This window comes from Chiroxiphia lanceolata, chromosome 5 (assembly GCF_009829145.1).
Source record: "Chiroxiphia lanceolata isolate bChiLan1 chromosome 5, bChiLan1.pri, whole genome shotgun sequence".
NCBI lineage: Eukaryota > Metazoa > Chordata > Aves > Passeriformes > Pipridae > Chiroxiphia > Chiroxiphia lanceolata.
Window position 1 is genome coordinate 25143581 of NC_045641.1, and position 16002 is coordinate 25159582.

A 16002-nucleotide genomic window follows, 5' to 3' on the forward strand; every position below is an offset into this window, starting at 1 on the left:
CAGCCCTCCTTGTTCAGATCCCCTGTATCTGACTGACACAGCTTCCTGCTCAGTTCTGCTTTACTGCTGAACAGAAGTTCCCTTGCAACTGTGCAAGTCTGTCACTCTCTGCTTAGATATTTGGAACTTGCACTACATCTGGGAAGCGAAAAAACACTGGGAAGCATTTCAGATCTTGGAGCTGAGCACTTCAAACAGATGGCTTCTTTCCAGAGAAAGCTCTTCCAGCTTTCAGAAATGCTCCTCATAAAATTAGACCTAGCTATTAGGGGTAGTATATAACTCAGTATGGGGGATGGGGAGGAGTGACGTGAAAGTTGTAGAAAATAGTGTTGGGTTCCTTGAACAGTAAAATCTTTTGATCTCCGTGCAGTCTCTAATTTCCTGATTGTGGCTGAATGTATAAATGGTAGACAAAGTTGCTATATTCTCATTCAGGTGGGTTGGGGTTTTTTAGTTTTTTTTGTTTTTTGTTTTGTTTTGCTTTGTTTTTTTTTTTTCACTGAAATGAGACCTCATTAGTTTAAATTCAGATTGAAAATACCAGAGTGTATTTGCTCCTCTATGTTTTACTTTATGAATGGGTCATGAGTCTGTTTTATACAATCTGCTTGGCAGACTAGTGCATAAGCACAGTATGACAAATATGATCTAAACTAAGCATTTCATTAAGGAAAGACATTTGTTATTGGCTTTCAGTATAAGCCATTAACCTTCATGGACACCACTTTCTCTGTAATGAAGTTACTATTTTAACACCATTCAAGGTTTTATGCAGTGAAACATACAACTATATAAATTTTAATGCAGCCGTGGTAAGTACTATAAGGACTGTGGAAGGGGGGCATGAGAAAAGTGCCGTGTTAATGATTTATTAAGCACAGTAATAATATTTGTTTATATTGTTCATCACCATCCAGATTTTATCTTCCTATTAAGGATTGTGTGCAGAAAGTAATATTGGGTAGATATTTGCACACAGAATCTCCATATCGTGATGCTTTCTGATAATGTGAAGATACTAGAGACAAGAAAAAGAATGAAGTACTTGGTAAATCAGTCCTGGCAGACAAAAGAACCCTCAAGTACTGCAGAGAAATCTAGTTTCTGCCAAATAATCCAAAATCAGTTTCCCTTGACTCAAACTTTCAGAAGAAACGAAACTCATTTTAAGATGCTCAGAATGGTTAATAGAAAAAAATTCCCTTTATTTATCCAAATGGGCTGGCAGATACATTTTGAAGCAATTCACTCTCCTAGACATAGATTTAAACACATTTTAAAATAATTTACTTTGTATTTTTGTGGTGATCTTAAGAAAACCGTGCTGCTATAAATTGGTATCAAGATGTCTAGCAAATATATTTTATTGTTGTTGCAGACACACAGATATTTTTTCAGGATATTTTTGAGTAAACAATATTAACAAAAAGAAGTAGACATAGTCCTGACATAGATGCTCTTTATTTACTTGCATTTCATGGAGCAGCCCAGGTCACACTTGTCAATGAGGTGTTTTCATCACTTCAGTGACATGATTCATGAGAACTGCCTGGGTCTGACAAACTTTTACCCTCTTTCCATCTGATTCAGATCTTCTGTTCAAAAGTTCTGCCAATAGCTGCAACAATTTGGTGTTCAGGGGGGTACAGAGGACACAAGCAGTTCTGGAGCATTTTTGCAATTATTGAGCTGTTGACCTTTGAGGGAAGTACTTCAATACTGTTACTGTTCTTGTGGCCAGGTGGCAGATATATCACACAGGCATGGCTAGTGATTTAATAGACCAGGTAATTTCAATAGATACATTTTCCATTCCCAACTGACAATGAATGAAGAAGCTATTCAGATAATTACATTTCTCTACCAAGTGCAAAAATTACATAGTGAGAGTGTTTTTAACATTTAGTGATGGTTGTCCTTCTTGAAGCAGTAACCTCTTCTATGGTTTGCTTAAGGAAACCAATAACATGCAATTGGAGTTGGATGTGACTCGATCCTTGTTATGTCCTACTTGCTTACTAGGGTGTGTGTATTGTCACATCTTCCATGTGTTTGCCATCAATTCTGTACCATGAGCTCCAACAAGCTGCAGCTCCACTGTCTTTCTTAAATTGCCTTTATTTTTTATTGAGTCACACAAATGATAGAGAATATACCACTGTCATCTGAGGGCCTTTTTTCCTTCCTAATTAAATCTCAAACTCTATTTTAAGCATTTGTTTTCAGTTTTATCACACTTGCAAAGCATGCCAACTGCCCCAGTGAGCTGCAACCTCGTGGCAGCTGAGGTGTCCATGTTTGGTCATGCACCCTAAAGTTTTTGGCAAAACTTTTCACATCCTAAAGGAGGATATTCAGCTGTCATTTGTGCCAGAGAGGGTCTCCATGTGTGCTTGATAATTAGAACTCTGGCAAGTGTTAATTCATAGTGTTTGTAGAAATGCAGAGAGCCTGAGAGGCCCGAGCAAGGATGATTTCCCTGTTAAATTGTCACAGTGAATGTGAGAAAACATCGGCAGATACTAATGAACCTCCTAATGGCACTAGGCTGCAGCAAAGTACTTATTACTGAAACAGAAAAGCACATGGAAACCAGAGGTCTCCTCCAGCTGACTATGGCAAGGATTCACCTTCTACTGAGGGTCTCTCTCTGGGCATGGTGTGTAGGGAGGAGGCTGCTGACTCTGGAAAGGAAAGCACCAAAATTAATAGTAACAGCAGCCAGGGAAACAGCATTCCTTACAAAACAGAAATCTTTTCTCTTCTGTCCCCTGGAGGTCATGGAGTGGCTGCAAGTGCTTAAGATTAGGACTCAGAAGAGTCTTTTGGCATCCTCATTGGAAGTGATTACACCTGGAGCGTTAGCAGGATGGGGATTACAAAAGGCAAATTCAGGTTCAGTGTCAGAGCACACAGTTTCAAGATGAGAGACTGATTTCCACTGGGTTGGTGTCCTTTGAGTCAATAAAGTTGCTCTGAATTCTCCCTGCTGTCTGTGAGATCACAATTTCTTGTAAATGTTTTTCCTAATCGGTCTGGCATAATCCTAAGATTTCCTGTGTCTTTCTTCAATGCTCGGAATACTCAGTTCATGACCTGTTTGGTAAAAATAATGGAAATTGGAATTTTCAGGAATAGATGTTTGGCTTAGTGAGTAAAAAACCCATTAGGATCTCTATTTCATTTATCCACTGTGACCTTTTCCTGTGATACAGTGTTATAGCTGAATCCCAGAAATGAAATTTCTGAAGGAAGAGTTTCATGTTTAGGATTAAAATTTATTTTTATGTGCTTTTGCAGTTGCTCACCTGTACTGCCTCTGCCACTGTAACCCAAATTACAACCTCATCGCTTATTTATATAAAGCACGTAGGTCTCTTCTTCATGACTGAATTTAACAGAGACAGAAAATTAGCAATATGCAAAGACTTAGCAATCCAGAGGTACAGTGTACCATTTTTCTTGATTTTAGAAACCTTTAATATTGTTTGTTGTATAAAAAAATCTTCCTTAATAGAGGCAAATTACTCTCAGTGGGTTATAGTGCACTAAAAAAAGTAGGTGTGAATTCAGTAGGAAAATTTCTGTGGGGTGAGGATATCCTTCCTTATTTTTTTAATCTCTTGGCTTTTGTGTAGGGTACCTGTTATGCAAGGTTTTGAGCATTGGCCACATCCACTGTTAATATTCCTGTGGGGGGAAGGCTACCAGTTTAAGTCAGCTGCAGATCTGCTGCAGTGTGTACCTGATATAAACAAAATTACTAGGATGAAAAATTGAGCATGGGAAGCTTGTGATTCTGTTGACCCTTTCAAAAATGCAATATATACCATCCCTGAGAAATCACGAGAAGTAATCAGAGGAATGTGTTACAAATCTGGTATTTAAGTTCAGACCATCATTTGACTGTGTTATGCTGGTTTAGACTGAAGACCCTGGTATTAATAGCGGTCTGTGGTAAAACCTTGGAAATTTTTTACTGACTTTTCAGGGAAATCCTGAAAATGTATTGGAAAGTAAATTAGATGTAAATAATAGAATAAAAAATGGATTAGGATTGTGACACAGCAGAATGTTTCCATCCTGAACTGCTATTTTCAATGCCTTTTTTCACAGAATCACAGAATAGTTAGACTTGGAAGGGACCTCTGGAAATCATCTAGTGCAAACTTTTTCCCCAAAATATACTTTGAGTTGAAACTGAGCATATACATTTTTTGTTAAGAAGTAAACATGCCTGGAGAAAATGTGTTTTGATGTTGAGTTCGCATGATATTTTGAAATGACAGCAGCATATAAATGCTGGTTTTTAATCAGCTGAGACATTGTGCAATAAAGTATTTCTGAGTGAGTTAAGTACGAAAGTTCCCCTGAGATAAGATGCTGGAGAAATGAGCTTGTAGTATCATCTGAGTTAAGAGTAGCACAGGACAGTGTGTGTTGCAGTGTTTGTGGGGTACCCACTTAAAATACTCTTCACAAAAGTGAATTTGTGAATTCAGCAGGAGACACCTAAGGTAAGTGGGAGGAAATGCATGGGAGAAAGGTGGGGCTAGCTCCTCTTATCCCAGAAGAACCAAGGTCCCTGGGAACTACAATGCCTTTTCTCTCCAGGAGTCACAGATACAAAGCACCTTGCAGAGATGAAACACAAGATGGATGACCACGAGGGACATAAGTTCAGGTCCTTGAAATTTCTTGTGGATCATGACTGATTAGGGACTTGGATGCTAAACACAAGCGCTGGCATCCTTGCTGGGCCACACAAGTACTCCTTATGATACCTAAATTCTGAGTTTCAAATGTCACCCCAACTCTTAAGTGCATCAAGAATTTTAAAGCTCTGCATGGGTGCAGCCTGTGGTTAGGCAAGAGCCTTCCTAATCAAACAGACTGTGCCATAGTTGTTGATGACAAATACTCTGCACCTTTCTCTGACCTATCAACGGGTAGGAGGCTCATGAACTGTGTGTTTGATTTATTGGTGCACTCTGTATTTTTGTTTCTGAGTTGTTTCCCGTCTACCCCACAGTTCCACAGGTTGCTCTTCCCATGTTAGTCAGAAAAAGCATACAAACATGTAAGCTTAACAGTAAACATGAACAGTAATTTCAGCACTCAGAGCATAAAGTATTACAATAATTCATTTTAATAACATTTATTAGGTCGTAACAACAACTATAAACATAAGTACCATTCAGCTCTTTGCAGATATATGAACTTACTAACATCAAATCTTTACCAGAATCACATATTCTTACAGGTGTCCCAGACACAACATTAACTTTATTAATCAAAAGTTCATAAATAGTAAAAATGTCCTCTGTTTCACATTGCAGCGTTCCTCAAGCATGTACATAACAAGTTTGGAGTAACTTCTCCAAATCTATGTGTCATAAACTTCCTTAGCTGTTTCAACAACCATAGAGATGATTTTTTTTGCCTGCAGCAAAGCCTTTGTCCTTGAGCAATCTACAATTAGTATCTTTCTCAGCAGAATAAAAGTTCATTTCTGAAATGAAAGTGGTGATGAAACACAATACAATATTATCTGCTCATAGGTTGCCTACACACTCTGCCCTCATTATAAATCCTTCAGTTATAACACTGGCTCCCAAGAAGAATATATCCCCCTTATCTGTTCTTTATCTGCACTACTTCTCTTTGAAGATCTTAAAATGGTTGCCTTGCAGCAATGGAGATATTGTACTTAGGGTGGAGTGTGTTTACAGTCAGTTCTTTTCCTTTTTAATATTTACATAGTATTTTTTTAAGGTTGCTACAATTTATGAATCATGTACATTGACTTACATTTTCTGAAATGTTCACAGTGCAGTATTTTGTGGCCTAACCAAACTTTGTAAATGTCATTAAAAATAAACTTTTTTTTAATATAAAAATAGATTACTTTATGTGTTTACACCAACAAACCCAGTTCTATCCTATTCTAAACAAGCTATACAGTAGTATGCACAGAATTCCACAGGAACAGAAATGACATGTGATGTTTGCCCTAAAGCTATAGTACTCTTCCCTAATGAATGAAAGTTTTATTTACTGTCTCTTTTCAAAATTGTTTCTCTGGTCAAAATTTAGAATTAAAAGTAGGTATCATAATTCACTGGGTTGTGTGATTCAAGAAGAGGGTAAAGGGGGCCTAAAGTTATTTCTTTTGATCAGTCATCTCTGCTCTTCAGGGATGGCATGAAGAAGTTATCAATATGCCTGCTATGGCAGTGTCTTTTTAGGTCAGGGCTGTGGCAACACCTCCACTCTTTACTTACCTGTGGCAGCAGCTCCACCCAAGGTTAGGTGGCAGAGCTTCATCTGCTCGTCAAGTGACTCATCAAACAGCAGCCTTCAAGTTTTTAGTCTCAGAGTGATTCATTCTTTATGGAAAGAAATGGAGGCTTTGCATTTTTCAGGAAGGGATCTGCTGATACACGCTGTTCGACTCAATGAAATAGTTGAACATTGGAGTAATATTGACACTAGGAATGCTTTAAGCTACATGGTGGTCCCTTTGTTTTATGTACCGTCTGACTACACCAGAGGACTGGTAAGACTGATATAAAATCATAGAATGGTTTGGGTTGGAAAGGGCTGTTGAAGATCACCTAGTTCCAAACTCCCTGCTGGGGGCATCTTCACCTAGACCAAGTTCCTCAGAGCCTCATTCAACCTGGCATTGAATGCCACAGGGCATTCACAACTTCCCTGGACAACCTGCTCCAGTGCCTCACCACCCTCACAGTAAAGGATTTTTTCCTAATATAAAATCTAAACCTACTCTCTTTCAATTTAAACCCCTTGTCCTGTCAGTACATGCCCTGGTAAATAGTCTTGCCCCATCTTTCCTATAAGTTCCCTTCAGGTAGTGGCACACTACAATTAGGTCACCCTTCTCTTTTCCAGGCTAAACAATCCCAATTCTCTCAGCCTTTCCTCACAGGAGAGGTGGTTCATCCCTCTAATCATCTTGGTGGCCTTCTCTAGACTTGGTTGATGTCTTTGCTTTGCTGAGGACCCCAGAGCTGGATGCAGCACTCCAGGTGGGGTCTCACAAGGGCAGAGTAGAGAGGCAGAATGCTCTCCCTCGACCCACTGGCCACGCTGCCTTTGATGCAGCCCAGGACACAATTGGGTTTCTGGGCTGTGAGCGCACATCACCGGGTCATGTTCAGCCTCTCAGCCACCCCAAGTGCTCCTGGGCAGGGCTGCTCTCCCTCTGTTCATCCCCCAGCCTGTATTGATACAGGGGGCTGCCCTGAGCCACGTGCAGCATCTTGCACTCACTCTTGTTAAACCATCATGAGATTGCCATGGGCCCACTTCTCGAGTTTGTCCAGGTCCCTCTGGATGGCATCAGGTGTGTCAACCACACCCCTCAGCTTGGTGTCAGCTGCAAATTTGCTGAGGGTGCACTTGATGCCTTCGTCTGTATCATTAGTGAAGATATTAAGTAACACTGGTCCCAATTCAGACCCCTGAGGGACACCACTTGGCACTGATGTCCCTCAGGACTCTGAGCCATTGATCACTATCCATCTAACAGTCCACACATCGAATCTGTCTCTCTCCAGTTTGGAGAGAAGGATGTTGTAGGGAACTGTGTCAAAGGCTTTCCAGAATTACAGGTAAATGATATCTGTAGCCCTTGTCCACTGATGCAGTCACTCCATCTTAGAAGGCCACGAGGTTGGTCAGGCAGGATTTTCCCTTGATGAAGCCATGCTGGCTGTCTCAAATCACCTCTCTGTCCCTCATGTGCCTTAACACAGCTTCTAGGAGGATCTGTTCCATGATCTTCCCAGGCACAGAGGGGAGGCTGATAGGTTGGTAGTTCCCAGGGTTGTCCTTTCTTTCCTTTTTAAAGATGGGTAGAGTGTTTCCCTTTTTGCAGGCACCTGGGACTTCACCTGACTACCATGATTTTTTGAATATTGTGGAGAGTGGCTTGGCAACTATATCAGCCAATTCCTTCAGTACTCTGAGATGCATGTCATCAGGTCCCATAGACTTGTCCACATTTAGATTCCCCAGCTGGTCATGAACCTGATATTCAGTTACAGTGGGAGTGCCTTTGCTCTCCCTGTCCTCATTCCATTGTCCATCTGCTCAAGAGGTGTGGAAAGAGAGGTTGCCATTGAAGATAGAGGCAAAAAAGTTAAGTACCTCAGCCTTCTCCTCATCCGTTGTTACCTGTTTGCCACTGTTGTTTATCAGGAGGGTTACACCTTCTTTGACCTTCTGTTTCTAATTAACATACCTGTAGAAACCCTTCCTGTTATTCTTTGCCTCCCTTGCCACATTTAGTTCCAGTTTTGCCTTGGCCTTCCTCACCCACTCCCTACACAATCGTACTTTTCTATACTCATTTTACTGCACACCATTTCTTGATTTTGATTTCTGTTAAGACACTTACCATGAGGCTGGCTCTCTTGGCTGCCTAGGTTCTTACAAACTTTGTTGATGTAGTGTAAAAATCCAAAGTTTGCACCATGTAGGAGGAAAATACATTTTAAAATCTTGTAACTTTCATTGTTTGCCTTAGCCTTTTGTGTGAAAACCATTTCTGCACTGCTCATCATCCTAAAAGACATGCACAGTAATAATCCTTCCAGCCATAATGATTGATATTCTACTTTCTCCTTCATGGCATTAATGATGAATTTTTGTTCTTGGGTCTGAGCACACATTAATGACAGTTTGTGGGAACTAGCTCTGTATGGTAGCACACCACATTTCCATTTGGTAAATTGATGCAGTTGTCCAAATACTTGGAAATTACTGTGATGGTTTATAGAATCCCATAGCCTTAAACAATATGATACTGTGTCCTTGTACTAGTGCAACTTGGGCAACAACATAAACATGTGCAACAGTGTTCTCACAAAGACCAGGCAGTAAAAACTAGTGGACAAAATGTTTTGCTTTTTTGTTCATACAACTAAGAATGGATTTTCCTCTATTTCAGACATTCCCGTCATGTGTCAACATCCATATCTATGTTGTCTTGTGATGATAAAAGAGAAGGATAGGGAGCAATGCACTTCACATTGACGTAAGTAGCATTGACATGAACGTAGTGTTCTCCAACAAAAGTGGAGAAGATTGTTGATATATTTGAAACAAGTTCAGAAAATGCTGGACGCATCTCAGGTTTTGGATGCCAGCACTTCAGCATGACTTCGTACCTGCCATTCAAATAAAAGAAGTGTGCAATTACGAAATCATGTAAAAAGGAAAAAGCCCAGCCCTCTCTTTCCTCCCACAGCCTCAATTACTACAATATCAGAATCAGCAGAATTTGCAGAAGGCTTTGCAAACTATTTACTTACAGTGGATCAGGGCAGTATTCAGGTTGTAGCAGCCTTCTGCCTTGTAATAAGTAAACAGTTATATCAAAAGAATTTACATCAGGATAAGGTGGTGCCCCTCGTGTCATAAGTTCCCATAACAACACACCAAAGGACCACTAAGAAAACAAAGAAATAAATAGTAAGTTATAGGGTTGGAGTGCTTTACATTCCAGTTTTAGAAGATGGTTTGACAGATTTAAGCATTCAAATGCATGGATTTTTCATTTGAAAAGTTATTTTACTGCATTCAGCTTTCTTTTAAGTGCACTAATAAACACTGTAAGGACTTGAGGAGCCACTTAAATAAGAACTAGAGAATCTCAACTAAGTAAATGAAAGAAAATAAAAGCCTATAGGCCTGCTACTTTGCTGATATAAATTGGCAGGCTTCTTTTGAGGTTAATGGAGCTCTGCCAGTTAACATGAGCTGATGATCTGACTAACTCTGCGTAAATACATACTGAAGACAATATATGTGGTGAAAATTCTATGCATCACAAGCTAAGCTGAATCTGGATTTCAAGGAGAGCTAAAATAAAAAGCGATCCTGCCAACTAATGACTTAATCTTAACAATTTTTTCTTCATAAATGGACAGGTAATACTTGAGATTGCTGTTGGCAGTCAGCAAATATTTATAAAGCAAATAAAGTATTTTTGAGAACTAGTAAATTTATGAGTCTGAAAGTTAATGTGTTTTGTCAAGCTTTCCAGAGCCCCTCCTATAGCAGGGTTCAGTTCCAACTTGGCTTCTTGGAATGTCCTTAGTTTCCCTTGGAACGGGGTTAAACTAATTCTTTCCTGAGCAGTAAAAAATAATCAGGTCAACAACTTGTTGTTTTGTGACTGGGACAAATACACTTTCTGGAGGTACACAGTCTTTTATTATTATGTGAACTAAAGTTAGATTCAAATATAAGTTTTGATTTGGAGTTAGTCCGTTTATTAAATACTAGAAAGATGTCTCAGGCAATATAAAAGAAACAAATAGGTGATACAAATATGTTTGTACATTACCACATCTGACTTTGTTGTGAACTTTTGAGTTTGTAAACTTTCTAAAGCCATCCATTTCACTGGCAGTTTAGCTCCTGTTTTATTGTGCACACTGTAGTATTCTTTATCATAGACATCTCTAGCAAGACCAAAATCAGCAACCTTGACAGTGAATTTTTCATCCAACCTAGAGAAATGACAAAAGGTATTATTTGCAACTAAGCAGGCAAGATTTACAGTGATGGTGGATTATAATGAGTGACTTGCATTTTTGAAATGGTGGATTATAATGAGTGACTTGCATTGACTTTGAAAGGCAGTACTTTATTTTGGATCTATTAACCAATGTAACAGTGAAACAAAAAGTGCAGCAAAGTATATTTGACACCCATTTAACACAGTGAATGAACCTGGGAAATTACTGACACTGTTTTGATAATACAATTTGACTTACAGTTACTTTAAAACAATTGCTTTGTATAAAAAGATTTTGGCTAATAGCCTATACATCCTAATTGAGTGCTACATCATTTCTTCCACTGCTGTTTCTTCTTCTGTATCCTTAAAAACAGCTCATTTTTATTTCCAAGTCAAGGCATGTCCTTTCCTACTTACTCTCAGTTTTGATAAGGAGGGGTCCATCATTATCTTAGCGACTGCCTCTATACAATAATGTAGTCCTGTAACTAAAGATGTGTTTGGTGCCTGTATTGGGAGAAAATGATGGCATAACAAAAGTTCTGCTGGGGTTACACCTCAACCCTACCAGAAGACATCCTTAGTTTTGCTTCTCCTAAGGTTGGTGTTTGTCCTGATAAGTAGTATCATTGTCACGCTTGTAACAAACGTGGGTAGAGCCCTCCTCAAATCTTTGTTCGCGAAGCCTAGCCATGATGATGATGATGATGATGATGAGTATCGTTGTCAAAAAATGGATAGAGCATGGGTGTTTGCATGCTTAAACCTATCCTTTATTACATGTGCAGACCTAGCCACAGCAAACACTTGCTTTTGGGCTTCTTTACAGAATCCCATAATCAAAGAATGGGTGAGGTTGGAACGGATCTCTGAAGAGCCTCTAGTTCACCATGACCTCCCGTGCTCAAAACAGGGTCAGGGACTGCAGGTTGCTCAGGATCACGACCAGGTGAGTTTTGAATATCAGCACAGATTGAGACTCCACAGCCTCTCTGGGCAACCTGTGCCTGTGTTCAGGCATCCTTGCAATAAAGGCATTTCTTCCTATGTTTAAATGCAATTTTCTCTATTTTGATTTGTGCCTGCTGCCTCTTGGCCTGTCCCTGGGCACCACTTAGATCTTTTTCAGTCTACCATATCACGTATTTATACATATGGACAAGATCCCTCTGAATTTTCTCTATGCTAAATGTTCCCATCTCTCTCAGTGTCTACAGAAGACATTCTCCTGTCTTGAATTTATGAGGTTTCTGTCTGGACAACTCTAGTCTGTTGAAGTCCCTCTGAGTGGAACATAACCGTCTGCTGCATTTATTGATGTTATAACTAAATCCAGTAAAGAGAGTGGGATGGAACTTTGATGAGGCAACAGGACACAGTTTATGCCACAGCAGGTTCCTGCACTTCTTCCAGGATAGTGGAATAGAGTTAAGAGTCCCCGGGGACTATATTTGAATCCTGGCTTCCTTTCTGATAGACATCACTACTGTGGCAGGGCCTGTGCTTCTGAGAGCTGGATTGCACATGACCACTGGGGAAAGGGGGTGTTCTCTTGTGGCAGCAGCTTTCCAGGCTCTGAAGTGCCAAGCCACATAGAAGTACAGAAGCGCCATTCAGTGGTCATGTGAGATACCCTGATACCTGTTCCCTCATCACCCAAGGAAGAGATATTTGATTAGATGAACTAGGACTTTCATCCAGTAATACAAATAATTTCTTCTTAGGAAACCTGAAAATTATGTTGCTTGTGGCTTTTTTCCTCCCTTAAAAAAAACAGCACTTGTAAGAAAATGTTCTTTTTCAGAGGCTGTTCAGCTGCACAAGTGTGCACGCTTTGAAAAAAGAATAAAAAATCTGATGTCGCAGGTTAATGACCTTTTTGCAGCCAGAGTTCCAGTTTATGACATACTAAAAATAAACTCTAATGTTTAATCCTGTACCTCATTAATTCACAGCATTGGTGATAAATCAGCATAATCGTATCGGCAGCTCCTGTATCAGTTAGTCTTTGTGCGAACTGAACTGTCTGGCTACCCAGACACTAGTAAGATTCTTTGAATGTTAATTTGTGTGTGTAGTTGAGTCAAAGTAAGCTCATACTCATGTAATAAAAGACTACTGTCAAGAGGTCTCACTGGTGTTTCTTTGTGTTCCTGTTTTTCTCACAAAGTTCTGTGTGTTCCTCTCCCTCCTGTTAGGTGTGGCAGCAGAGACATGCTGCTTCTGAAGAGGTTGGGTGGAAGCACAGCAAGTTGAGGCAACAGCAGTTTTAACTTCCCTTAGGAGATCCCTTTTAAACTTGCTAACCAATGATTTTGAGATGCTACACTTTCACCTCAGCTTTCTTATTTCTCACACTCAAAAAACCCATATGTGTAAGAAATGAGCCTGTAGCAAGATGAGTAGCTCATCAGTATGCAAGACAAACATCAGTATAATTACAGAGCAATGAAAAAAACACCCTATTCTGACTAAAAAAAAGCAGAATCTTGGAAACTTTTATTTATCTTATCTCACTGTCTTACACAGAAGAGTGTGATAATGTGACTGGAAGTAGATGTTTGTACTTACATACAGTTTCTTGCTGCCAAATCTCTATGGACAAACTTTTTGCTTGCAAGGTATTTCATTCCTTTTGCGACCTGAAGGCCGAATCCAATTAAATCTTTTACTGTTGGATTCTGTAAAATACAAACATTTGTGATACAGTGATTGCATAAGCTTAAGGAGCAGACTGCTTTTTGCTGTGACTTTTCAGGTTTTATATCCCACCTATCCTGCCACCAGAATGATCAAGACAGGTTGGTGCTTGTAATGAAACTGGTTTAAGTTTAGGTCAGGTTCTTACCTCCAGTGAGAAGACACACTATAAGAAAACAAAAAAGCTGACAGTCTCCAGAAGAGTGGATTTTGCAGCATAAGCAGCATAACCCGGGCTGGGAAGTGGAACAGTATGCTGAAACAGCATCACAGCTGACACACAGAATTCACATGTGTGAACTTAAGAGCAATAGCATGTAACTCAGTAGAAGGTACTAACTATGAACTTGGAGCTCATCAGCTAGAGATGACCAAGAAATGAGAGAGTCCTGTCTAGGACAAAATAAGGCAAATGGGAACTCAGCAATTAGCAGAGGAAGATTTTCCACAATGATTGTTAACTCTTTCTGCTGGTCTACATGGTAAGACAATTCTGAAAATGTTAAATATCAAAATAAGTATAAACACAAACCTGTAAATCTTTTATCCAACCATATGACTTGTTATGTAATAGTAAAGTTCCCACAGATTTTTCTGTTGTTGACATTGCTCCTTATAATTTTCTTCTGTGGAACAATCTTGTTCAACTGTGGTAATCATTCTATTTATTTCCAGAAGGACCATGACACTATTCACAGATAAGGACCCTGGTCTTTGCAGAATGAAAGAAGCTCAAAAAGGTCCCTGTCTCAGAAAGCTTAACTCCTCCAAAAATTAGACAAAATGCCTTTTTTTTTTTTTAATTGTACTGGCTATTGTTGATTGCCATAGAGCAAGGCAAAATCCTATTGTCTCAGAAGTCACTTTATGTTGTCCTAGCACTGTGAAATAGGTGAAATACTACAGTATAACGTGGGCTTACACTACCTGAGGCAAGACCTGTGGTCTCATACTTGTGAAAAAGCAGTGAGGCACATTTGAGGAATCTGCAGTTTTTCAACGGAAATGGGGAAGAGCTCTGATAAGAGAGTACTCATAGTTTGTATAAAAATTCCTGTTTCTCTTTCTTAATATAAGAATATAAAATATCGATAATAAACAGACTGTGACGCTAGTTGGACATGGAGATCCCTTACCTAGGAGTTGGAAGAGCAGATGGTGATGACTGGTACGGCTGTGCTGAAGTCAACAGAGATATGCCAGTTTAAACCAGCAGATGATTGGGCCCCTTGACTTGGCTCTCATAAACACATTTGTTTATAAAGAGGCTTATGGATGGGAAACGAGAAATATTTATTGCTTATAATTTCTGGGAAACATTCTAGAGAGGAATTTGAGGGGGAAGGGAAGAAGTAGCAGTGCTGTAGCTGGGCTCGATGCCAGCCTAAGCAAGTGCTAAAGGTTAAGGTGTAAAAACAGCAGCAAGTTACAGACGTAATGTAATTAGGAGAATTTATAACCTGTGGTGTTGGAGCAGGGCGTGGTGAGACTTGCACTAATGTTTGGTAGACCTCACCATGTACTTACATGAGTCTCATTCCTGATGAAGTTTCGAAGATCTCCATGTTTCATGTACGGAAGAACGACTAACGGAGATCCTTCGTTGGGCAAACAGATTCCCAGGAGTGACAGCACATTGGGATGAGTGAAATCTTTCATGATTATTCCTTCTTTCAGAAACTGAGCTACTTCTTCCAGATCTGTAATCCCTGAGAAATCCAGTAATGAGTTAATTAAAAGAAATGGAAACGAACTATAGAGTTCATTTCTGTACAGCATGTCATTGCACAACAAAGCCATAATGAGAGACTTCAAGTGTGCTCCCCACATCCCACAATACAACCAGGTTATGCTGGTGATTTTAATTCTGTTTCTCCTTTTTTTATTATGAATTATTTAAAATTCAATAACAACACTTCAGTAAATCCCTTAATAATGTTGTTGTAGTCTCTTCCTGTTCTTCCAGCAGCTTTGCCTACTCTTTAGCAATTTAACTTCCAAATCCAAATCTTCAGTAGACAGTAGAATAAAAAAATTACACTGCCTTTCCCTCATTTTCCAGTGTTCTTTTCTTTGTAGCAGAAATATATGGACATTTCATTTGATACAAAAACATATGCCAATGCCTCGTGTTAATCTGAAGTAATTGGAATTGCTCCAAAGATAAATCTGATTCGGCTGCAACTAAGAATCTTTGTTTGTGAAAGTATACTTCACTGTAATTTATCAGTTCACCCCAGTTATCTTTGTAATTAATAGTAATGTCTCACTATTAAACATGTAACTCACTATTCAGTGACTTCACAGCACAATGAATTTTCCTGCTATCGTTATCCAGCAATGTCCCATGGTACACACACCCAAAATGTCCTGTGTAAAAAAATAAGCAATATTAGATTTAAGTAGTAAAATTAGCTTTCTGGTATTTTCCACTGGGTAGCAATTATGCTTTAAGAAAGTGATCACACGTCATTTCTGGCCAATTCCCAACACTTGTAATATGTATTTCCTAACTAACATATAAAACCATTACAAAAACCCATCATTGCATAAAACCACCATTATGTAAAATGAAAACTCTATTTGCAATATAATTGGTATTTCTTGACCTAAACAGAGAGTATAAATAATGCCAAGGCTGGCATTATTTATACTTCATGTTCTTGTTTCATGTTCTTCTAATGAGTATGCACACAAATACCACGTGAGCCAATTCCCACCATAATCTCCTGTGAGACAGATGT

At 39.3% G+C, this 16002-nt stretch overlaps 1 protein-coding gene across 4 annotated transcripts in view; it reads right to left on the minus strand.

Annotated features, from left to right (window-relative positions):
• Positions 1 to 7550: 7550 nt before the first annotated feature.
• MET (MET proto-oncogene, receptor tyrosine kinase) overlaps positions 7551 to 16002 on the minus strand; it is a 90159-nt gene continuing 81707 nt past the window's right edge. For all 4 annotated transcript variants that reach the window (XM_032688678.1, XM_032688679.1, XM_032688676.1 and 1 more), the window contains exons 16-21: positions 15548 to 15628; positions 14786 to 14967; positions 13130 to 13239; positions 10382 to 10547; positions 9345 to 9481; positions 7551 to 9200 (exon numbers count right to left, since the gene is read on the minus strand). In XM_032688678.1, the coding sequence (XP_032544569.1) occupies positions 8990 to 9200; positions 9345 to 9481; positions 10382 to 10547; positions 13130 to 13239; positions 14786 to 14967; positions 15548 to 15628 (887 nt within the window). In that variant the 3' untranslated portion in view covers positions 7551 to 8989. The remainder of the gene's footprint in view (positions 9201 to 9344; positions 9482 to 10381; positions 10548 to 13129; positions 13240 to 14785; positions 14968 to 15547; positions 15629 to 16002) is intronic.